Source organism: Microcaecilia unicolor, chromosome 3, assembly GCF_901765095.1.
Source record: "Microcaecilia unicolor chromosome 3, aMicUni1.1, whole genome shotgun sequence".
In the NCBI taxonomy this organism is placed as follows: domain Eukaryota; kingdom Metazoa; phylum Chordata; class Amphibia; order Gymnophiona; family Siphonopidae; genus Microcaecilia; species Microcaecilia unicolor.
Window position 1 is genome coordinate 280,626,128 of NC_044033.1, and position 25,746 is coordinate 280,651,873.

The 25,746-nt window shown below is 44.1% G+C and overlaps 1 protein-coding gene across 1 annotated transcript in view; it reads left to right on the forward strand.

The window, feature by feature from the left end:
* Nucleotides 1-25,746, forward strand: part of TARBP1 (TAR (HIV-1) RNA binding protein 1) — a 919,966-nt gene that overhangs the window by 423,756 nt on the left and 470,464 nt on the right. Inside the window, exons 13-15 of the mRNA XM_030198123.1 lie at nt 472-566; nt 4,758-4,919; nt 20,857-21,050. Of these exons, the coding sequence (XP_030053983.1) occupies nt 472-566; nt 4,758-4,919; nt 20,857-21,050 (451 nt within the window). The remainder of the gene's footprint in view (nt 1-471; nt 567-4,757; nt 4,920-20,856; nt 21,051-25,746) is intronic.

A 25,746-nucleotide genomic window follows, 5' to 3' on the forward strand; every position in this document is an offset into this window, starting at 1 on the left:
ATTCACGGAAGAATTATCTTCCAGAAAATGTATGTTTTGTTCTTGTTACAGAAAAAAAGTTTTTTTTTGTAGACCAGTGTTCTTAGCCTGCTGCTCTGATCATTAGGCACCATCTTGGAAGGGCTAAAGAACGCTTTATAAACTCATTCACAAGGAGCTGTCCCAGATCTCCTTTGCAGGTAGCTCACTAAAGAGCAACCCTATCCATAGGACCTACTACTGGAGGCAATGACATCTGGAGGCAAGTTCAGAGGCCTTCTTTCCACTTACCCATCACACAAACATTTATGGAACAAAGTAAATACTGAAAAGTCAGGAGTCTTAGCTAGCTTAATCAGAATCCCTAGTTCTGTACTTTCTTGCCCCCCCCCCCCCCCCCCTCCCAGCTTATATTTCTAGATAGCTGTTCTTCAGCTTATGTAACTGACTTTATTTTACTTTTAAGAACCATGTATGCTTTTTCTTTTCTAGATGCGGTATTGAATTTTCTCTGGGACTCTGTTATGTCTGCTGCTGCAAGTGTTTGGGAATTCATACTCAGAAGGCTGACTAGTGAGCTAAGTACTGTAAGCATAAACTGCAGTTACATTCACTGTGCTTTAAATAACCTGTCTGTGTACTTCTAGTAGTGCCATACAAAGGAATAATAATGGGACAGTTTTCAAAAGTGCCTTGCAGGCACGCAAGATGTAAGGTTCTTGGGCAATTTTACTTGGGAATTTTAATCTTGTTCTCAATGGAAAATATACCTTCAGAATTTTGCACCTGCTTTTTCCTTTCAAAACAATGTGTGTAAATTTGAAAATCTGATGTGCATGCACTGTTTCCCTCTTTTGACTTAACAATACATCTAAACTTCCCAGTTTTTGTTCTGTTAAAAGCATGCATCTAGCTTATCTCTAAGAGCCAATTTACCCAGTTAATGGCTTCTGAAAATTGTTCTTGGTAATAAAAATCTGCATATTGTATTTGTGACTTCTATACTTTACTGTTTAAATTTCTATAACTAAATGGAGGTATGTAGTGCAAGATTTTATTTGTATTTGGACGTCATATGGTGATCACTTACGCCAGGTTCTTGTAGCTAATTAAATTAAATCTTTATTTGTAGCCTGTAGTTCAGCCATATTATAAAAAACAAATGTTGTGCTCTTAATTGGCAATTAGCAGCTGTAAAACATAAAACAACTGCTTAGAGGAATGGTAAATCAAATGAATAAATTACATTACACATTACATAAAATAAGGGCTCTGTGTACAAATATTTTTTTTTCCATAGGCTCAAAATACGAAGTTGTTTAGATCATCTGACCCTAAACTCTGTGTGAAATATTTTTACCAATAGAAAAGTAATATTAAATGAAGTTAAGTCTGTAGCTTTTTCTACCTTAGATTATGATATGTGGTGGCCCAGGTAGAGTGACAGGCATCCGTGAGACTCTGAGGGGCTTTTTTGATATGACGTCTAATTCCAATTTTGGACATTTTGCACAAAATGTCCAAAATCCGAATAGGAAAGAAGGTTATTTTGGGGGGAAAAATGTCTATCTTTTTTTTTTTTTTTTTTTAATTTGAAAGTACTGTTTCGAACAAGGTAGACGTTTTGTTTTTTGGTCCATTTCTGGAAAAAAAACATTTTGAATAAGTGCAAAACATAGAGATTCATGGCATTGGAATGTAGGAGGAGGCAGCATTTTTAATAGACTGGTCCTCCAGACATCCCAGGAGAGCAATGGGGCACCTAGAGGGCAAATGCTTTGGTCCCTTATCTTGTTCCCTGAGCCCTCCAAAACCCACTACCCCCCCCCCCCCCCCAACTGTATAGCACTACAATAGCCCTTATAGGTGAAGGGGGCACCTATATCCAAAACTCACAATCCTCAACTGTACACCACTACAGTAGCCTTTATAGGTGAAGGGTGCACCTATATGTGGGTACAGTAGAATTTTGGTGACTTTGGGAGAGGTCACAGTTTCTATCACAAGTGGACAGGTATAGGGATATAGGAATCTGAGTCCTCCACTCCATAGTGGATTCACCAACCACAACAGGTACCTGCATACTGCTCTAATGGACCTGACTTTCTGAGGCTGTCATAGAGGCTGGTAAGTCATATTTTTATTCACATTTTTGGGGGGTGGGAGAGGGGGGGGTCATTGACCACTTGGGGGGTTATTACAGGTCACCCCTGATTCATCTGGTCATTTAGGGCACCTTTTTGTGCCTTATTCAGTCTGAAAACAGTTCTAGACCAAAACGTCTTAGCTTTAGTCCTGGACTATTTTGTTTTGTTCCATTATGGCTGAAAAACGTCCAAGTCAGGAACATCCAGATCCTGCACTTAACATGCCCCTGACACACCCCCTTGAAATTTGGATGCACTGCAGAAGAACAGCATAGAAAAACGTCTTGAAAATAGTTTTTGAAAATACTGATTAGGACGTTTTTGTGAGGAAAAACATCCAGATGCTGCTTTATGCCACTTATTAGATGTTTTTCTTTTTCAAATATAAGCTCCTCTGTCTCTCTAGCAAGGCCAGCTGAGGAACTGTTTCTATGTAACAAGAGGGGGTCCAAAGTTATAAAAATCAAGACAACAATAGGGTCATCAAGGCTGGAGCAATGGTAACAATCTTTAATAAGACAGACCCAACATGGGCTGTGTTTCGGCGCAACATGCGTCTGCCTCAGGGGTCAAGGTCAATGTTCTTTATGGTGAACAAATATCTCAAATTATCCCTTGGTAAATAGATTGGATGTCATGAGGGCGTGTGCATGTTGTGGCTGCGATGTTCTTAGTAAGTGTGGGATGATACTCTATACTTTACTAAATATGAGCCCTAATGCAATACCACTTTGTATTTCTCACCCTGCAAATGGTGATCACCTTTATGGCATAATGTAAGCCACATTGAGCCTGCAAATAGGTGGGAAAATGTGGGATACAAATGCAACAAATAAATAAATGATGTGATGCACACAGCTATGGCTCTGATGTCGGCGGCCGATACTGGAGCAGCAAGTGCTGCCTTCGCTGTGGCTGAGAGAGAGAAGAGCGGATTGGAACATAACAGAATGATGGAGTTTAGAGTACAACTCACAAGAGCGTCAGCTGCTTTCGGGAAAAGGGGGCTCACGACATCCAATCTGTTTACCAAAGGACAATTTCAGATATTTGTTCACCTTAAAGAACATTGGCCTTGACCCCTGAGGCAGGCACACGTTGCACCGAAACACGGCCCGTGTTGGTTCATTCTTATTAAAGATTGTACCATTCCTCCAGTCTTGAAGACCCTATTGTGCTTCTTTTTGTTGAATTGTTTCCATAGATCAGACTCATCTCTTAATGCTGAGAGCCTTGCAGGCTACACTATTCCCATCCTTTGGAACTAAGAATGTAAATCAGAAGCAAGGAGAAATTTTTTCATATGAGGGTAGGTTATTTAGGACACATGCAAGAGCATATATAGCACCCATTTTACATAAATGTTAGTATCAGAATTTAGATATCCATGCCAGGACGTACTCAACTTCAATTGTATTTAACGAAGGCTCTGCAGAACACAAATCCCTTTGTAAAATACCTCTAAGGACACACATGAGTCATGTATTTGCTAGCATACATAGAGGGAGCAACTGTTTACAAATATACACACGGAAAACTATAAGCGGCACAAACCCGGCAGCTATTATGTAGAAGACTCTCTTTTAGGCCACTTCCATGTGTAGCTGACCCATTCCAGAAAACTAGACACAACAGTGCAATCAGTTGTAGTACTGAGGCTGCAATTCTTATTTTTCTTCATTTTGGAGGTGGAAATAAACAATGGAGGATTAATGAGAATCCCTTTATCCCTTGTACAAAGCTGTGGCTGAAATGAGCTTTTATAAAAATAATCTATGCTTGCCTTTGAGATGGTATTAAATACATCGGGGACGTTTTTTCCCCCCTAGAAACATGTATTTTCTTTCTAAAATGGGGAATATAATGTGTAGATTTTTGTGCCATCCAAACCAGGCCCCCTTGAAATCTCTGAGTATGTCTAGTAGCACTATAGAAATGATTAGTAGTAGTAGGTGTAGTGGTGGGGATCTCCACATGTAAATAGTGGCTTTCTGAAATCACACATGTATGCAAGTCAGTATGTGTAATGGAGATGCTTCTAAAAAATCCTCAATGCATTGGCCTATGGTTAAATGTAGACACGATTATTTAATTGATAAATGAAATTAATGTGTGCTAAACACATATCCTTCTGTTTATAAAGCCGTGTTTCAATGCCAACACAGCCCATTCAAAGTGAATGGGTTATGTCAGCATTAGCACACTAGCAGCTGCTAGCGTGTCTTTGTAAACAAAGGGTTATTCTGTTGTTCTGGAATTTATTTAATATTTCCTTTAAAAAAACTTTTTCTTCCATATCAGAATACCAAAGCTTAATGTAGTATAAAACAGACAGGCTTTATGATAATTCACTTCTGGTTTTAAAAATTCTGTGGCTGAGATTTCTTAGTTGAAAGGCATAGCAAATCCAGAACCATTTCATGGTTTAGGCTGTAGTTTTAATTAATTAATTAACTAATTAAATTAATTAGTAAGCAAATAATACTTAATACAAAATTTAAATTTAGGTAAAATTATTTTGCTAGTAAAAAAGGGGGTACATTTAGTTCATATAGAAATAGAGTTGAATTTTTCATGTGTCTGTTCCAAATGTGGTAATTCCATTGTTATTGAGAAATTTCTCTACTTCAGGTTTCAGATTTGGATCGCTGTAATTTATACTTATCAGTACTGTCAGAAATGGTGAATGTATGTTCCCATATTGGTTGGAAAAGAGGACCATCTGTCCAGAGATTCATCTTTTCTTTAGTAAATGCTTCACTTCAGAATCTTGAGAAGATCAGTGATGAGAAGGTAATTATTAAAATGCTTTAAACTGTGGCTCTCTAATGATCAGTGCCCATCATATTCAGCTATTTTCTTGGTTATCTTCATCAATCTAATCAATTCTCTCCTGAGACAAATCTCACGATCCATTAATATCACTTGTGTTCACAAAGCTGTGTAATTCTTTTGAAATATCTGGCTGGCCTTTTGACTCAAACTCATGTGTTTCAGACAAACAGGCTTTTGTTGATCAGGCTGGCTGGGCCCGTGAATGATATAAAAATAGTAGAAATGATAAATAGTAGTAGTAGTGTTCTTCATAGAACCTCAGGAGGGAGAATTTTAGCCATTGTGTATCAGTGATGGGCCACTGAGTGGAATGTAGAATTCATTCTCCGAGGACAAGCAGGCTGCTTGTTCTCACGATTGGGTGACGTCCGATGGCAGCCCCAGATCGGAAGATCTTCCTAGCAAAAAAGTTTGCTAGCCCTCGCATGCACATGCGCGAACCGTCTTCCCGCCCGTATCACGAGCGTGCTCCTCAGTCTTTTTTTTTCTGCGGCTCAGGACGGCTGTTTTACGGCGGTTCTGTGTCCCAGAGAGGCCCTCGCTGCGTTTTCGCCGAGTTTCGGCATGTTGTTTGAGTTCGCTCGTGTTTTCTGTGTTAAAAAAAAAGGTTTCCTCTATTTCTTTAGTTTTGCCTGTAAGTTTCCTTTCTTTGTCGTGAACGGCCATTTTGGCCGCCCGTGCGGGTTTTTTCCTGTTTTAGTGTCTTCCTTTTTGGCACCATCGCGAATTTTGAGCTTGGCGGCGTGATTTTTCCGCCCTTGTCCTCTAAGCCTGCCAGCGGTTTCAAGAAGTGCACATGGTGCAACTGGACAATATCGCTCACTGATACGCACGTCTCTTGTCTTCAGTATTTGGGGTCTGGTCATCGTCCCAACACCTGCACACTGTGTCTTCAGCTAAAAAAGAGGACCCGGGCGGCGAGATCGGCTTAGTGGAACCTGTTGTTCGGAGCCCAGTCCGGTCCTTCGACGTCGACGGAGCCAGTGGTACCGAGGTCATCGACTGTATCAATGTCGGCATCGGAGGGTGCATCGACATCCGGAGCGCAGGTGATGGCTGTCCAGAGATCCCACGCTGGTAGCAGTGAGCCATCGAGTGGGTCTCCACCTGCCTCGAGGGCTCCTGGGGTACAGGCCCCCCGGGACCGACCTCCTTCGGACCCGGCCCCGAGGAGACGTGTGGATTCCTCGTCCTCCTAGTCTGTACCGGGAGGTACCGCTGACGTGCTTCGAGCGAAGGCGAAGAAGCACCATCTTCGGTCACCTTCCCGTCCCGTCATGGAACCGAGAGCTCTGGGGCACCGAGGGAATCGGCACCCGGAAAGCGTCGACGCCGAGAGGACTGCTCACCCTCTATTCAGGAGGTGTTGATGCACTCTTCTCCGGACAGCCCGGTACCGCCTCCGCGCCCCAGGCAGATTCTGTCCTCGTCGCCTTGCTCGATGGACACTCTAGACGAGTGCCTCTGAGCCATACTTCCAGGGATTCTGGAAAGGACTGCTGCGGCCATCTGTTTAGGTACCGCCGGTGCTTGCGCCGTCGGTACCGTCGAGAGATTTCGGCGGTTGGCTCCCCCCCCCCCGTGGTGAGGACTGCGACGCTGGTAGCGCTTGCGGCATCGGCGTCCGCTGCCACCCAAGTTGACTCCCGGTCGACGTCGCTGGAGGAAGCTTCATCGCCGGCAGCGAGGGAGTCTTCTCGACATTGCCATAGAGGACTTAGTTCCTCGGCGTCGAGACGGGCTTGGCTTCGGACCGAAGTTCGAGAACTGGGGTCCGATACCGAAGGTTTGGCCTCGTGGGAGGCATAGGAAGGCCCCAGATAGTTCTCTGATGAGGAGTCTTGTGGTCTTCCCTCTGATCCCACTCCTTCGCCAGAGAGAAAACTTTCTCCCCCTGAGAGTCTGTCTTTCTCGTCATTTCTCCGGGAAATGTCTACGGCCATTCCCTTCCCAGTGGTTACTGAGGATGAGCCCAGGGCTGACATGTTTGAGGTCCTGGACTATCCTTCACCACCTAAGGAGTCATCCACTGTTCCCCTTCATAATGTCCTGAAGCAGACATTGATGGCGAACTGGACGAAACCCTTAAGTAATCCCACTACTCCCCAAAAGATCGAGTCCCAGTATCGGATCCACGGGGACCCAGAGTTGATGAAGACCCAGTTGCCTCATGACTCTGGAGTTGTGGATCTGGCTCTCAAGAAAGTCAAGAGTATTAGGGATTACGCCTCGGCGCCCCTGGGGCGGGAGTCTAGGACTCTGGACTCTTTTGGGAGGAAGACCTACCATTCTGCTATGCTCGTGTCCAAGATTCAGTCGTACCAGCTCTACACGAGCATCCACTTGCGGAACAATGTGAGGGAGCTGACGGACTTGGTCTATAAGCTCCCGTCGGAGCAGGCCAAGCCTTTTCAGGAGGTGGTCAGGCAGCTGAAGGCGTGTCACAAATTCCTGTCCAGGGGTGTTTACGGCACTTTTGATGTTGCGTCCAGGGCCGCTGCTCAAGGTATACTGATGTGCAGACTCTCATGGCTGCGTGCCTCTGACCTGGAGAATAGAGTCCAGCAGCGGATTGCGGATGCTCCTTGCCGGGGGGATAACATTTTTGGTGAGCGGGTCGAACAGGTGGTAGAACAGCTCCACCAGCGGGACACCGCATTCGACAAACTCTCCCACGGGCGCCTTCAGGATCTACCTCATCAGGTAGACGTTTTTATGGGGGGAGGAGGAATGCTCCCTACACTTATAATAAGCGTAGGTACAATCAACCTACCCGCCAGCCTGCTCAGACTAAGCCCCAGCGCACTCGTTCACGTCAACAGCGTGCGCCTCAACAGGCCCCTGCAGCTCCCCAGCAAAAGCAAGGGACGGGCTTTTGACTGGCTCCAGGTGAGCATAGCCAATATAAAAGTGTCCGTGCTGGACGATCTGCCGGTAGGAGGGAGGTTGGAGTTTTTTCACCAAAGGTGGCCTCTTGTAACCTCCGACCGGTGGGTTCTCCAAATAGTACGGCTAGAATACTCCCTCAATTTGATCTCCAAACCTCCAAATTGTCCACCGGGAGCTCAATCCTTCAGCTTCAAGCATGGGCAGGTACTTGCAGAGGAACTTTCCGCCCTTCTCAGCGCCAATGTGGTCGAGCCCATGCCACCGGGGCAGGAAGGGCTGGGATTCTATTCCAGGTACTTCCTTGTGGAAAAGAAAACGGGGGATGCGTCCCATCCTAGACCTAAGGGCCCTGAACAAATATCTGGTCCGAGAAAAGTTCAGGATGCTTTCTCTGGGCACCCTTCTACCCATGATTCAGAAAAATGATTGGCTATACTCTCTGGACATAAAGGATGCTTACAGTGGTGGAAATAAGTATTTGATCCCTTGCTGATTTTGTAAGTTTGCCCACTGACAAAGACATGAGCAGCCCATAATTGAAGGGTAGGTTATTGGTAACAGTGAGAGATAGCACATCACAAATTAAATCCGGAAAATCACATTGTGGAAAGTATATGAATTTATTTGCATTCTGCAGAGGGAAATAAGTATTTAATCCCTCTGGCAAACAAGACCTAATACTTGGTGGCAAAACCCTTGTTGGCAAGCACAGCGGTCAGACGTCTTCTGTAGTTGATGATGAGGTTTGCACACATGTCAGGAGGAATTTTGGTCCACTCCTCTTTGCAGATCATCTCTAAATCATTAAGAGTTCTGGGCTGTCGCTTGGCAACTCGCAGCTTCAGCTCCCTCCATAAGTTTTCAATGGGATTAAGGTCTGGTGACTGGCTAGGCCACTCCATGACCCTAATGTGCTTCTTCCTGAGCCACTCCTTTGTTGCCTTGGCTGTATGTTTTGGGTCATTGTCGTGCTGGAAGACCCAGCCACGACCCATTTTTAAGGCCCTGGCGGAGGGAAGGAGGTTGTCACTCAGAATTGTACGGTACATGGCCCCATCCATTCTCCCATTGATGCGGTGAAGTAGTCCTGTGCCCTTAGCAGAGAAACACCCCCAAAACATAACATTTCCACCTCCATGCTTGACAGTGGGGACGGTGGTCTTTGGGTCATAGGCAGCATTTCTCTTCCTCCAAACACGGCGAGTTGAGTTCATGCCAAAGAGCTCAATTTTTGTCTCATCTGACCACAGCACCTTCTCCCAATCACTCTCGGCATCATCCAGGTGTTCACTGGCAAACTTCAGACGGGCCGTCACATGTGCCTTCCGGAGCAGGGGGACCTTGCGGGCACTGCAGGATTGCAATCCGTTATGTCGTAATGTGTTACCAATGGTTTTCGTGGTGACAGTGGTCCCAGCTGCCTTGAGATCATTGACAAGTTCCCCCCTTGTAGTTGTAGGCTGATTTCTAACCTTCCTCATGATCAAGGATACCCCACGAGGTGAGATTTTGCGTGGAGCCCCAGATCTTTGTCGATTGACAGTCATTTTGTACTTCTTCCATTTTCTTACTATGGCACCAACAGTTGTCTCCTTCTCGCCCAGCGTCTTACTGATGGTTTTGTAGCCCATTCCAGCCTTGTGCAGGTGTATGATCTTGTCCCTGACATCCTTAGACAACTCCTTGCTCTTGGCCATTTTGTAGAGGTTAGAGTCTGACTGATTCACTGAGTCTGTGGACAGGTGTCTTTCATACAGGTGACCATTGCCGACAGCTGTCTGTCATGCAGGTAACGAGTTGATTTGGAGCATCTACCTGGTCTGTAGGGGCCAGATCTCTTACTGGTTGTTGGGGGATCAAATACTTATTTCCCTCTGCAGAATGCAAATAAATTCATATACTTTCCACAATGTGATTTTCCGGATTTAATTTGTGATGTGCTATCTCTCACTGTTACCAATAACCTACCCTTCAATTATGGGCTGCTCATGTCTTTGTCAGTGGGCAAACTTACAAAATCAGCAAGGGATCAAATACTTATTTCCACCACTGTATACTCACATCCCGATACTGCCAGCTCACAAACAGTATCTTCGATTCCGTCTGGGAACACAGCATTTTCAGTACTGTGTGCTATCATTTGGTCTCGCCTCTGCGCCCAGGGTGTTCACAAAATGCCTGGCAGCTGTGGCGGCGTCTCTGCGCAGGCTGGGAGTGCATGTGTTCCCTTATCTCGACGATTGGCTGGTAAAGAACACCTCGGAGGCAGGAGCTCTCTACAGTCCATGCAGATGACTATTCAACTTCTGCAGCCACTAGGGTTTGTGATAAATTATCCAAAGTCCCATCTTCTTCCAGTACAACGACTCGAATTTATAGGAGCTCTGCTAGACTCCCAGACTGCTCATGCCTACCTTCCTGAGGCGAGGGCAGACAATCTTTTGTCCCTTGTTTCCTGGGTACGAGCGTCTTAGCAGATCACAGGTAGATGTTGAGATTGCTTGGCCACATGGCCTCCACAGGTCATGTGACTCCGATGGCCCGTCTTCACATGCGATCAGCTCAATGGACCCTAGCTTTCCAGTCGTTTCAAACTGCGGGGAATCTAGAGGACGTGATCCAACTGTCCACGAATTTTGTCACCTCCCTACATTGGTGGACAATTTGCTCCAGTTTGACCCTGGGACGTCCCTTTCAAATTCCTCAGCCGCAAAAAGTGCTGACGACGGATGCGTCTCTCCTGGGGTGGGGAGCTCATGTCGATGGGCTTCACACTCAAGGAAGTTGGTCCCTCCAGGAAACAGGTTTTCAGATCAACCTCCTGGAGTTGCGAGCAGTCTGGAACGTGCTAAAGGCTCTCAGAGATCGGCTGTCTCATGAAATTATTCAAATTCATACAGACAGGTTGCTATGTACTACATCAACAAGCAGGGGTGCACCGGATCTCGCCCCCTATGTCAGGAAGCCGTCAGGATTTGGCTTTGGGCTCGCCAACACGGCATGTTTCTCCAAGCCACGTATCTGGCAGGCATAAACAACAGTCTGGCCGACAGGTTGAGCAGGATAATGCAACCTCACGAGTGGTTTCTCAACTCGAGAGTAGTACGCAAGATCTTTCAAGCGTGGGGCACCCCCTTGGTAGATCTTTTTGCCACTCAGGTCAACCACAAGGGCCCTCAGTTCTGTTCCAGACTTCAGGCCCACGGCAGACTAGCGTCGGATGCCTTTCTCCTTCATTGGGGGAATGGCCTCCTGTACGCGTATCCTCCCATACCCTTGGTAGGGAAAACTTTGCTGAAACTCAAGCAGGATCGTGGAACCATGTTTCTGATCGCTCCCTTCTGGCAGTGTCAGATCTAGTTCCCTCTTCTTCTGGAGTTGTCCTCCGAAGAACCGTGGAGATTGGAGTGTTTTCCAACCCTCATCATTCAGAACGAGGGGGCGCTTCTGTATCCCAGTCTCCAGTCCCTGGCTTTCACGGCCTGGATGTTGAGAGCGTAGACTTTGCCTCCTTGGGTCTTTCTGAGGGTGTCTCCCGAGTCTTGCTTCCAGAAAAGATTCCACGAAGAGGTGTTATTCTTTCAAATGGAAGAGGTTTGCCGTCTGGTGTGACAGCAAGGCCCTAGATCCTCGTTCTTGTCCTACACAGACCCTGCTTGAATACCTTCTGCACTTGTCTGAGTCTGGTTTCAAGACCAACTCTGTAAGTTCACCTTAGCGCAATTAGTGCTGTTCATTATCGTGTAGAGGGTAAGCCTATCTCGGAACAGACTTTAGTTCGTTTCATGAGAGGTTTGCTTTTGTCAAAGCCCCCTTTCAAGCCTCCTACTGTGTCATGGGATCTCAATGTCATTCTCACCCAGCTGATGAAACCTCCTTTTGAGCCACTGAATTCCTGCCATCTGAAGTACTTGACTTGGAAGGTCATTTTCTTGGTGGCAGTCACTTCAGCTCATAGAGTCAGTGAGCTTCAAGCCTTGGTAGCTCATGCTCCTTATACTAAATTTCATCATAACAGAGTAGTCCTCCGCACTCACCCTAAGTTCTTGCCAAAGGTGGTGTCTGAGTTCCATCTGAACCAGTCTTGCCAAAATTTTTTTCCCCGTCCTCATACCCGCCCTGCTGAACGTCAGTTGCCCACATTGGACTGCAAGCGAGCATTGGCCTTCTATCTGGAGCGGACAAGCCCATTCAGACAGTCCGCCCAAATGTTTGTTTCTTTTGATCCCAACAGAAGGGGAGTGTCTGTCGGGAAAAGCACCATCTCAAATTGCCTAGCAGATTGCATTTCCTTCACTTACGCCCAAGCTGGGATGACTCTTGAGGGTCATGTCACGGCTCATAGTGTTCGAGCCATGGCAGCGTCAGTGGCCCACTTGAAGTCAGCCACTATTGAAGAGATTTGCAAGGCTGCGACGTGGTCATCTGTCCACACATTCACATCTCATTACTGCCTACAGCAGGATACCCGACGCGACAGTCGGTTCGGGCAGTCGGTGTTGCAGAATCTGTTTGGGGTTTAGAATCCAACTCCACCCCCTTAGGCCCAGTTTTATTCTGTTCCAGGCTGCACTCTCAGTTAGTTGGTTCTATTTAGGTCAATCTCAGTTATGTCCTCGCCATTGCGAGGCCCAGTTGACCACTGTTTGTTGTTTTGAGTGAGCCTGGGTGCTAGGGATACCCCAATCGTGAGAACAAGCAGCCTGCTTGTCCTTGGAGAAAGCGAGGTTACTAACCTGTAGCAAGTATTCTCCGAGGACAGCAGGCTGATTGTTCTCACAAACCCGCCCTCCTCCCCTTTGGAGTTGTCTTCCCTTGTCTTTTGCTTTCTACTGGACTGAGGAGCACGCTCGCGCTACGGGCGGGAAGACGGTCTCGCATGCGCGATTCGCGCATGTGCACGCGAGGGCTAGCAAACTTTGTTGCTAGGAAGATCTTCTGATCTGAGGCTGCTGTCGGACGTCACCCAATCGTGAGAACAATCAGCCTGCTGTCCTCGGAGAATGCCAGCTTCAAGTAAGTAACTTCGCTTTATTATATGTAAGCCAAAAAATTAAGTAAAGTCATGGGAGAATTAATTTGAGTGAATTAATTATATTTTAGGTCTTTACACCACAGGTAACAGTTGTTGTAAGTGCTGAAAAAGCTTTTGATTGAATGTGGCATTATTTAGTTCAGATTTTAGACTGGTTTGATTTTGGAAAATTTTCTGTTCAACTAGTATATACATTGTATAGGGCCCCTAGAGCCAAGGTTATTATTGAATAATAATCTTGAACTTCCTTTGCTACGGGTAGAGATATTACACAGGAATATGCATTACCTATACTTGTGTTCAAATTAGTGTTAGAATATTTAGCAATTGTTATTAGACAAACTAGAAGAAATTCATGGGATGGGGGAAGAGTTCCAGGACCTGTTGAGGGAGGAGGAAGAGGCAGAAGTTCTGGACCCACATTGGGGGGGGGGGGGATATAGGTGGCAGGAAGAAGGTGAGAAGAAAGAGGAAGGGGTGCTGGCCATGGAGGTGGAGATAGGAAGGAAAGAAGAGAACTGGGGGGATGTAAGCTCTGGGTGGGGTGGTGGTCAAGGAATAAACTGGACATGGGAAAGGATAGGGATAGGAAACAAAGGTGCGATGCAAGATATGGGGGAGGGAGGTCAAGGACACAGAGGGGTGATGCTGATTAAGTGGATGGATAGGGACATAAAGAGCCATTCTGGACACTGGGGGGGATAGGGACACAAGGGTGATGCTGGACAGAGAGGGCGAGATAGGGACACACAAGGGAGATGCTGAACAGGGCAAGAATAGGGGCAGAAAGGGAGGAATATGCACAACGAAGTATAGGGACAGGGAGACATGGGAGATGCTGGATTGTGGACATGGAATGAGAAGAAATGCCAAATGGACAAGGAAACTCTGGCAAGAGAGTTTAGGGAAGACCAGAGGAAAACAGAAACCAGAGACTGAGACCAACATAATTAGAAAAATACCAAAAATAGATGAAAGAATTTTATTTTCTATTATGAATTTGAATATATCAGTTTTTATTTATTTATTTACATTTGCCAGAGCTGGTTATTGGTCTTCAGTCTCACTCATTGTGGTAGTAAATTTCACTCTCTGAGATGAGCCACCCTTGGCGTCTCTTTATATCCTTACACAAAGTAGGCGTATAGCAGGATGTACTATCCACTGCATCCTTATTTAAATTGTTATGGCATTTATCCTTCCACTGCATGTCTTGTTTATTGTCCACAAAACCTTATCAAATAGATGATTAGACCTGTTCATTCTCATGGAAAAAAGTTATTATAATTGATTAAGGGGCAAGATGGCGATTTGAGAGGAAGCAGATTCTGAACTCCCGAAACCCGACAGCGTTACCTGAGTAAGTGGCACTTTTCCCCTTGAAGATTCATGGGGAAAAGGAAGGGGAAAACAGGGATTCAGTCCTCCTCCTGCCCTGGAAGCCCGGCGCTCCGGCAACAAACGTTGGAGAAGTACGGAGTCCAGATGAATAGAACACCAGCACCCGCGACGATGGGGTCCGTAGCTGGCCTATCGGACCACAGCATCGAGGCGGCGTCACTTAGTCCGCCTCTCTTCACAGCTCCACCGCGACCCGGAAGTGTTTGCTCTCTATCGGAGGGGCAGCAAACGCAAACCGAAGAGTTTAGTGCGCTAGCAACCGGAGGAGGCCCCGTGGAAGCGTCAACCCCAGAGAATACATCGGTTACAGATTTGGGTGCAAGGAGCCCTGCACTCACTCCTGTCCTGGTGGCACCTCCGGGGGTAAGCGGTGAGAGAACAAAATCGGCTGTGATAACGCTGGAGCGGCCGTGGGATGCCATACAGGGGATGAACACCAGCCTAACTAAGGTAACAACGTCCATAAAAGAAGAAATTGTTAGTTTAAAACAAACCCAAGAGCAGCTGTGTGGGAAGATACAAGAAAATCAAGTAAGAACTGACGCCTTGGGAGGAGAGTTAAAGAAAATTCAAGACCTGACAGGAACTTTGGTAAAAGATAGAGATATTCTAGCTAAAAAGCTACAGTATCTGGATAATCGGGGGAGGAGAAATAATTTGAGATTCCTTAACTTTCCTAAGTCTCCGTTAATTCCTGCTAAAGACATGCTTAAAAAATATTTTGGAGAAATCCTAGGAATCCCAGTGGAGGGTTTTCCTCCCATCACTGGGGCTTGCTATATATCTGGAATTCGGTCTCAACCCCTGGATTCTCAATCTCATCCTGATATGAATTTGACCAAGTTCCTCGAGAGTTCACTAGAGGTGGTTATCGAACGTACAACTCTCTTGGTGACATTTGCTTTTGAGTTTGATAGAAATAATGTCTTCAAATTGTTTTTTCGACACATGAATGCACTTTTTTTTGGAGCCAAGATCCAGATTTTTCCTGATCTTAATAAAGAGACACAAAAGCGGAGACGAGAATTCTTGGTGCTTAAACCACGAATCCTCGCAATACCTGGGACTTTTGTTCTTAAATATCCATGCAGATGCTTAGTCTCTATTGATGGTGTTAATTATATGTTCCTTGACCCCAGGAAAATGCAAACATATATTGAATCAAAAGAACATGGTAAGACTGATGTTCATACCTGAGATCCCACTTTAAAAATGCTGTTATATCGGCTAGCGAGTAACTGGGGGTTCTTTCCTCTTATTAGAATAAATTAAACTCAATAACTGTTTTTTTTCTTCTTTTTCTTTTTGATTTTCCTAGTTTCTTGCCTCATAATGTGGTGTTGATTGTGGTCGAAATAGAACAAATATATTCATTATGTTATAGTGTGCTTTATATATTCTCTGTATCTAATACATTTTTGAAATGGATGTAATATTGTAAAATAAATAAAAAAAAATAATAATTGATTAAGAAACAAATTAGCATAATTAGTGGTAATTAAAATTGATATACTGAAATAGAAAGAACATTAAATTTAGTCAGTACCCAGCCTGGATATCCCTAATTCAAATGTGTATCTACTAAAATCAGCCAGCTTGATCAAATCTTACCAATCGAGCTGTGAAAGTCTATGGGTCGCTCAGTTTCCATAGGGCATGGTTCTTAACCCTCTCGCAGCATCTGCCAACTCTTCTTGCTCTGAATAATAGCTCGTATTGATCAGGGCCAGCTCAAGGGGCTGTGGCATCCTGAGCCAACTTATGCTTTTGCGTCCCCATCTGGGGTAATCTTGTGGCTGTACCACACAGATGTTAGGATTCATAGTGTGAGAATGGCCCCACAACAGATGGAAGCTGGTCCTGTAGATTAAATGATATTGCTTTACACAGTTTCTGGACTTAATTGATACATTTCATTCTCTAAAATCTGAAAATATTTTTTTTGTACCTTTGTTCATTTTATTTTTCCAGTTAGGTTGGTTCTGGTCTCTACTACTTTCTTTTGTTGGTTTTCCCCTAAAGAATCTCATTTCCATTTTCTTCTTCACTTTGTCTTCTTCCCTTCCTCCCCTACATATGACTCTGACATTGATACTTCATTACATCTTTTTTCTCCATTTTCTCATCTGCGTTTTTCTTACCTTTAGATAGAGTCCATTCCTCCTCCTCCTCCCATTTCAGTCTTGAGTCTCCTCCCTTTTTTCACCTTTCAGATGCTTACCAGCTTTTCCTTTCCTACTCTTCCATCCCTGTTTTTCCTGTTCCCCATCTCTTTCTTTTTGCCAGCCTCCTACTCCTCCTGTTTTTTTTAACCTGCTTTCTAGTCCCCTATTTCTACCCTCTGTATTCATCCCCTTCCCAGCCTCATCTATTTTCTCCTGTCTCTTCATAGTGGATGACGGCAGATAAAGACCTGTACGGTCCATCCAGTCTGCCCAACAAGATAAACTCATATGTACTACTTTATATGTATACCTGACCTTGATTTATCCTTGCCGTTTTCAGGGCATAGACCATAGAAGTCTGCCCAGTACTTGCCCCACCTCCCAACCACCGGTGCTGCCACCCAATCTCCGCTAAGCTTCTGAGGATCAATTCCTTCTGAACAGGATTCGTTTCTGTTTATCCCACGCATGTTTGAATTCCGTTACCATTTTCATCTCCACCACCTCCCGCGGGAAGGCATTCCAAGTACCCACCACTCTCTCCGTGAAAGAATACTTCCAGACATTTTTCTTGAGTCTGCCCCCCTTCAACCTCATTTCATGTCCTCTAGTTCTACCACCTTCCCATCTCCAGAAAAGATTTGTTTGTGGATTAATACCTTTCAAATATTTGAACGTCTGTATCATATCACCCCTGTTTCTCCTTTCTTCCAGGGTATACATGTTCAGGTCAGCAAGTCTCTCCTTATATGTCTTGTAACGCAAATCTCATACCATTTTTGTAGCTTTTCTTTGCACCGCCTCAATTCTTGTTGCAACCTTAGCAAGATACAGCCTCTAAAACTGAACACAATACTCCAAATGGGGCCTCACCAACGATACCTGCCCCAAATCACAATACTTGCCCCAAATCCATAGGCAGCAACTCTTACCCAATACATAAAACTTCTGTCTTACCTTGTTTCTTGCTATCCAATTGTTAATTAGTAACACCTTTTCTAGCCTATAAAATCTGTTTCAGAAAGCTAGGGCTAAAACCCTAACCTAGCAAAACTGAGCAGAAAAGAGGCATTTCACCCCATGAAAAGTTTTCTAACCACATTTTCCTTTTCTCTCATTCAATAATCGCATTGGGTCTAAGGTGTGTTTGATGCTGTCCTCCTCCTGGCCTATGGTTAACACACCCTGTCTGATCCCAGTCTACAAACTTTGAGAGAAATCTTCCCTAATCTACAGGCCAGGGCCTCAGCCAGAATTTTCACATCATAATTCAAACATGGAGACTGTTCTGTAAAATCCACATTCCAGTGCTCCTTCCCAGGTTTATGAATCACACAAGTCACTGCTTTCATCATTTATTCAGAGACTTGTTCCCATCCAAACCTATTACCCAACCAGCTCCAGTTCTTTCTATTTCACTCATTCCCTTATCACTCTCAGTTCCTTTCTTATGTCTTACCCTATCCTAGCTCCCTTTTCCCATTTTACCTCTCTCATTTCCACCGTCTCACCTCCTTTAGAGACCTGTCCCTTTCCTTTGTGTTTTATCCTTTAAATCTGTCCTTTTTGTACTGCCTCCCAACAGTACACCACTACCATAGCCCTTAGGGATGAAGGGGGGGGGGGCACCTAGATGTGGGTACAATGGGTTTGTGGTGGGTTTTGGAGGGCTCACATTTACCACCCCACGTTTAACGGGGGGGGGGGGGGGGGGGGTGATGGGCCTGGGTCTGCCTGCCTGAAGTGCACTGCAGTACCCACTAAAACTGCTCCAGGGACCGGCATACTGCTGTCATGGAGCTGGGTATGATATTTGAGGCTGGCATAGAGGCTGGAAAAAATATTTAAAATTTTCTTTTTTGTTAAGGGTGGAAGGGGGTTAGTGACCACTGGGGGGGAGTAAGGGGAGGCCATCCCTGATTCCCTCCGGTGGTCATCTGGTCACTTAGGGCACATTTTTGTTTCTTGGTCGTAAAAAAAAAAAAAAAGGACCAAGTAAAGTCGGCCAAGTGTTCGTCAGGGACGCTCTTCTTTTTTCCATTATCGGCCGAAGACGCCCATGTGTTAAGCATGCCCCAGTCCCGCCTTCGCTATGCTTCCGACACGTCCCCGTGAACTTTGGTCGTCCCCGTGACAGAAAGCAGTTGAGGAAGCCCAAAATCAGCTTTTGATTATGTCGATTTGGGCTACCCTGGGAGAAGGACGCCCATCTCCCGATTTGTGTCGAAAGATGGGCGTCCTTCTCTTTCGAAAATAAGCCTGATAGTATATACAGGTACTTATTTGTGTCTGGGGCAATGGAGGGTTAAGTGACTTTCCCAGAGTCACAAGGAGCTGCAGTGGGAATCAAATCTAGTCCTTCAGGGTCAGAGTCTACCTCACTAACCACTAGGCTACTCCTCCACATGGTCATGTTCTCACTGTTTGAGGCAGGTCCACGGTGCATGCAAGGAGTGCTGCTTTTGTCTGGTTCAGTTCACTGGCCCCAAGGTCCAAAGGCCTTAAACACTACTCTGTGTCCAACAGTTTTATTTTGGTCATGTCAGCAAAACATGTCCAGGTCACGACTTCCTAGGAATTTAAACTTTCTTACCTGGCAACCAACCTGGACTGTCACAGACGAAAGTTTAAATTTAGTAGGAGGTAACCTTTATTGGTTCCTCAGGACAGAACTCCCATCCTACATAATAAAACGCACCTCCAACATTCTGAAGCTGACTGCATGGCTGAGGCATTCCTGCTCTCTGTATCCATCTCCTGAATTGACACCACGTACTTCCGGGTTCGTCACAAGCAGAAGTGACCAACCACACAAGGTTTCTCAGCTTCAGAATGTTGGAGGTGCATTCTATTAAATAGGATTGGCCAGTTCCTTGAAGCACAGCCAGAGCTCAGCGTCCTGCACAGTAACGCTCAGACACCAGAGAGGGGGGGGGGCCTGACACCAGAGAGAGGGAGGGAGGTGGGGCCTGACACCAGAGGGGGGAGATATCTCTGTCACACACACACTCTCTCTCTCACACACACTCTCTCTCTCTCTCTCACAGTCAATGTCTTTCTCTCACTCTCACACACTGACACTGTCTTTTACACTGTATCACATTCACTCTCTATGTGTCACACAGTCACTCACACACACTCTTGGTCTCATACACTCAGTCTCACAGAGAGTCTGTTTCACACACACACTCTCTCGCACACGTATCTGTGTGAAACACACTCTCTCTCTCTCACACTGTGTCTCACATACGCACTTGCATACATTCTCATTCTCACACACACACTCTCTCTCTCACCGACACACTCGCACCCAGACTCACTCTCTCTCTCACACACGCACACACATTCGCACATTTACTCTCTCTTTCACACACAGTCACTCTCACATACACTCTCTCAAACATACACACTCTGAGGAAAAACTTGCTAGCGCCCGTTTCATTTGTGTCAGAAACAGGCCTTTTTTTACTAGTTCCTCCATAACTTCCATGATTTCCTTTATCTGCTCGGGGGAAGTGCTTCCAGGCTGTAGATCTGTTACCTGGCTGAAGGCTTTTTCTCAAGGTGCATTTAGCTGCTCTTCCCCCTTCCAGCCTCTCTTTGGCTCTAGCACATATTGCTTAGTCACTCAGGGAAACTGAGCCTCACCTGAACTACTCCCCTTACTATAAGACTGACTGGTTATACTTTCAATGAGTCATAAGTACATAAGTATTGCCATACTGGGAAAGACCAAAGGTCCATCAAGCCCAGCATCCTGTTTCCAACAGTGGCCAATCCAGGTCACAAATACCTGGCAAGATCCCAAAAAAGTACAAAACATTTTATACTGCTTATCCCAGAAATAGTGGATTTTCCCCTAGTCCATTTAATAATGGTCTATGGACTTTTCCTTTAGGAAACCGTTCAAACCTTTTTAAAACTCTGCTAAGCTAACCACCTTTACCACATTCGCTGGCAACGAAATCCGGAGTTTAATTACACGTTGAGTGAAGAAAACTTTTCTCCGATTCATTTACTATATTGTAGCTTCATCGCATGCCCCCTAGTCCTAGTATTTTTGGAAAGCGTAAACAGATGCTTCACATCTACCCGTCCACTCATTATTTTATAGACCTCTGTCATATCTCGCCGCCTTTTCTCCTGGAATATTGCACCTGAATTCTTTCCCTGGGGCAGGCTAGATCTTCCAAATCTACTGTGTTTGGGGCAAACTAGTGCACTCTCTGCTGGTAACATAATCTATAGTCTGAGAGCTGTCCCTCTGGTTATTACAATTTTCAGAAGGCACCCATTAAATTGCAGAAAACCTTTTGAAAATTGTCTTAAGAAATTATTTGATTTGGTACAATTTTCTTTTGTGATTAAGTACATTATGTAAGCATTTTTTCTGTTTAATTTCTAGGAACCAAAACTTGGAGAACAAATTCAGAGGGTAGTTAGCATGGCCTCATTATCCGCCGTATGTGAAATCACAGCCCAAGAACGTGAATTGCAGCTTGACCCTTTAGATGCTCTGAAGGTGCTCATAAGATTGATTTCATTTGTTCCTCTTAATCAGGCATTGAAGAAGCCCTGTTACACTGAAGAAAAAAGTAGGTACGTATATACAATTGTTAAAATTTATGAAATAAGTACTTGGTAGGTCATTGGTTCTTAAACCTGTCCTAGAGGATCCTCAGCCAGTTGGGTTGTTAGGATATCCACAGTAAAGATGTATGAGAAAGATTTGTGTGGAGTGTCTCCATTATGTGTAAATCTGTCTTATGCATACACTGTTCATTGTGGATATCCTGAAAACCAGACTAGCTGGCATTTGCAGGACAGACTTGGGAATCACTGTGCAACATGTTTTTCCTTTTAGGGCTAAGTTGGCAAAATATTTTCTCACACATAAAAATTAAGGCCTCGACAGGCAACATTAGTCTGCCTTGACAGAGATTGACCCCTCAGCACCAAAGATAGAGAGAATATGAAAAGGTAGAAGGGGGAATTCCATGATTTAATGAGGAGTTGCTAAATCAGAAACAATTTTGTAGAAAATTAGATTGGAGATGGAGGAAATCCAAATTGGAATCTGATAGGATTGAATAGAGCGAAACGAAGCACAAAGGAGGAGCAAACCTCATGTGAACGTGAGAAGCAAACAAAACAGTGAGGTAGATGCGAAGATATCAAGTGGTCTTTATTGTAGTAAAATGCTTAATGGCAAGATTCAGGACCAAATCCGGGCTGTGGAATCCTGGATATAAAAACTTTGCAATGTCCACAATAGGGCAGGAGCACTGAAAAACAAAAGTCGTCCAAATGGCCAGAGTCAATACCATGAGTATTGTGAAAAAATACTTGAGGCACTGACTCTAGCCGTTAAGCATTTTACTACAACATCAGAGATTCATCAGACCCTGAGGCAGGTCCTTTTGGGCTGAAACACAGCCATGTCGGGTTGTTTTTAGCAGTTTTTCTAATAAAGACCAATTGATATCCTTTTCGCATCTACCTCACAGGATTGAATAGAGAACAGCCATAAAATTGTATAAGCAAGTGATAAAATCTAAGAAAAGAGATTATTACTCTCAAGTAATATAAAGGGAAATGGTGAATCTGTCCACCATGACAGCATGAACCGACAGATGAAGAAATGTTTACAGAAATTAGGAAATCTGGCAAATTAGCAACAGTATAATGGGTGATTTCAATTACCCCAATATTGACTGGATAATAATTTAAAAGACTTGATATACCATCCTTCTTAAAAAAAAATGTCAGAGTGGTTTACAATATAAAATAATAAAAACTTTAGAAAAGAATGCCATTCAGTGATAGGAAAGAATGCATCACTATCCAATCACTCAAAAAGTGATTAAAAATTATTCTGTCATTATCTCCCAGTATCTTTGCAGGTTCCCCCACACCACCCATAATCAGTCTAATACTCTGAAGGTCTGCTGGAAAAAATAAGTTTTTTATTATTTCGTAATTCCAGTGGTAATTGGTTCTACAATACTGGAGCTCGCCAAAAAAAAGCACCCTCTCTTGTAGGTGTCAAACATGCCTGAAATGACCTAGGAAGGAACAATAACAAAAGATTCCCGTACCGTAATTCCCTAGCTGGCTTATAGCTATAAACCATGGCTTTTATATCTGTTTATGTGCAGAGCTTTGTACACTAAAATCAAAACCTTATACAAGGGATGAAACTCCATCGGCAAACAATAGTAACGAATAAACAAAGGGGTCACATGCTCCCAATTACCCCCCGCCCCCCAAAAAAACAGTCGAATACCAGCAATTTGTAACATTCACAATCTCTTAAATAACGTGGAATACCCAAATACATCACGTTACCATAATATAGTTTAGAAACTATTAACGAGCGTAAAAAAACATGCTAAGTTCCTAAATCAAAGTATGATTGAATCTGACACAGCATCTTCAGAGCACAAAACCCTGCTCATACTACCCTGGACATCATCTTCTCAAAATGCAACTCTGCATCCACAATCGCCCCCAAATAATGAAAAGAATCTGACAAAACCACTTGATCTTCCAAGAAAGGTGGCAATACTCCTGGACATGTCAGATGGCCAGTCAGCGTGCAAGCCTTGGTTTAAGCCACATTCAAAATCATTTTATGATTCCTCAACCAACCATCAACAGCCTTCAAACAATCATTCATAACAGTTAAATATAAATGTTTGGGGGAACAGTAACCTACTAGCAGGATGTCATCTACATACACACAGACTCCCACCTCAAATTGTTGTATTAACTGTACCAAAGGTGCCACAAACAAAGGAAATAAAACCAGGGATAGATCTGACCTCTGGGATACCCCACTAGTAGCATGAAACAAAGAAGACCATTTAAACCCATCCTGAACAATAAAAAGAACGATACTTCAAAAATGACTCAAAGCATATGATACAGACGTTCAAATATTTGAAAGGTATTAATCCTCAAACGAACCTTTTCTGGAGATGGGAAGGCAGTAGAACTAGAGAACATTAATTGAGGTTGAAGGTGGACAGACTCAGGACTAATGTCAGGAAGTATTTTTTCACGGAGAGGGTGGTGAATATGTGGAATGCCCTCCCGCGGGAGGTGGTGGAGATGAAAACGGTAATGGAATTCAAACATGCGTGGGATAAACACAAAGGAATCCTGTTTAGAAGGAATGGTTCCATGGAATCTTAGCGGAGATTGGGTGTTGACGCTGGTAATTGGAAACAAAACGGGAGCTGGGCAGACTTCTACGGTCTATGCCCTGATCGTGACTGAATAGATAGGGATGGACTGGAGTGTAAATTTTAAAGGGCTTCGATGTTATCTTCAGAACTTAGTACAAGAACAGTACTGGGCAGACTTCTACGGTCTGTACCCTGAGAAAGGCGAGGACAAATCAAACTCAGGTATACATATAAAGTATCACATACCATGTAAAATGAGTTTATCTTGTTGGGCAGACTGGATGGACTGTACAGGTCTTTATTTGCCATCATTTACTATGGTACTATGTTACCCTTCCCGTCAATCCCAAAGACATCAAATGATCCAACAACAAACCATATCCAAAGATACTGCTAAGGAGACCTTTCCTGCATCCAAATGTCTACGGACATCGGAGACTACCAACACCAAAAAGGTCTCAGTCCCAATCTCTTCCTGAAAACCCGATTGGTATGGGCAAAGAGCCTCGACTATGATAAGTAGTAGTAGTTATTCTCATAATCCATCAGTTGACCCAACACCAGTTTTTCTGTGATCTTTGTAAAAATACATAAGTTTGAAATGGGTCTGTAGTTGGTAACATCACTACTGTCCTTTCCAACATCTTTCAAACATTGCTTCACCATTGCCTTCTTACACTCTAGGGTACTAATCTCTTTTCTAAACTAGCCACTATCATACTGTACCTTAACTGCGTAAACCCAAACTGTGTTTTTTAAAATCCAAAATAGAGGAATCCGATCTAACCCAGAACCACATTTTAATCCATTTAAACACTGCCTAAAGTCATCCCAAGTAGGCAACTCAAAAGCTCTTCACCCTACCCTTTTCCTCCCCAACATCAGCTAGTCCCTCAACAACCTCCAAATGCTCCAACCCCTCTTCCTACCCTTGATCCTTGACTCCTACCCCTTCTTCTCTCAACAGTTCCACCTTTGTATAAAATAACTCTCCAGCAATTCTACTGAAGGGTCTAGGCAAGGATCCTGCACTTGAACTTCATTCGGTGCAACACCTAATAAATCATCTGTGCTGGAATAGGAGCAGATTTCACCAGCCTCTTAAAATATTCCCCCTTAGCCAATTTCACTTGCATCGAGTAATACTGCAGCTGCTTTAACAATACCAATCAGGTTCTTTTCTCCACCTCCACTCTAATTTTCTTAATTGTATTTTTAACACAAACACTACATCATGATACCAGGGATTCTTTTTATGCCCCGATTTACCAACCTTTCGCCATGGCACCATTTTCTCTACCACTTACAACAATCTCTCTTCACACACTGCAACCTGATCCTGAACTGAACCTTCAAAAAACCTATCCGGGAAAGCATCAATTGAGGGTGTTAACACCTCTACATCCACAGCTGAAAAATCCCTAGTCATAACCTCTTTGTTCACTCCCTGCTGACATACTCCAATCAAAAATAACAAATCAAGTGGGACTGAAAAATGATCCATCCAAGATTAAGCCTCCGGTGACCCAAATTCAAACCCTGAATCTTTACCCCAGAACACTAAGTCTAAAACATGCCCCGCATTATGAGTAAGTAATCTGCTCATTTAAATGCAATAAACTGTCCTGCCTTACGATCTGCTGCATCATCTACATGAAAATTAAAATCTTGCACCACCAAATTTGCAGTATCCTGATAAATCTTATCCTACTCCCCTAACGCCAACAATAGGAGACAGTAAAACAAAGCCACATAAAATATCACCAGAGAATACAAATGTAATATTAAAACTCCCTTATAAACTAAGTCTGAACAAACATTTTTGAACACCCCTCCCCTCCCAAAAGATTGTAAACAAACTATCGCTACATATTCTTCCATCAGAAAAGATGTCAAACAACGCTCCTGCCCTTCCGCCAACCAATTTTCTGCAAGGAAACAAAGTTGCAATTTCCCGTCTAGCACCAAATCTGCTAACATAGCTGACTTCCCTCTCAATGAGCGACAGTTCAGGAGAGCCATATTAACCTGTCTATAAGAATATCGTTTGTGTAAGCTCTGCACCTGATTATAATCCACCAACCATCCTGGCCGCATATAACCTC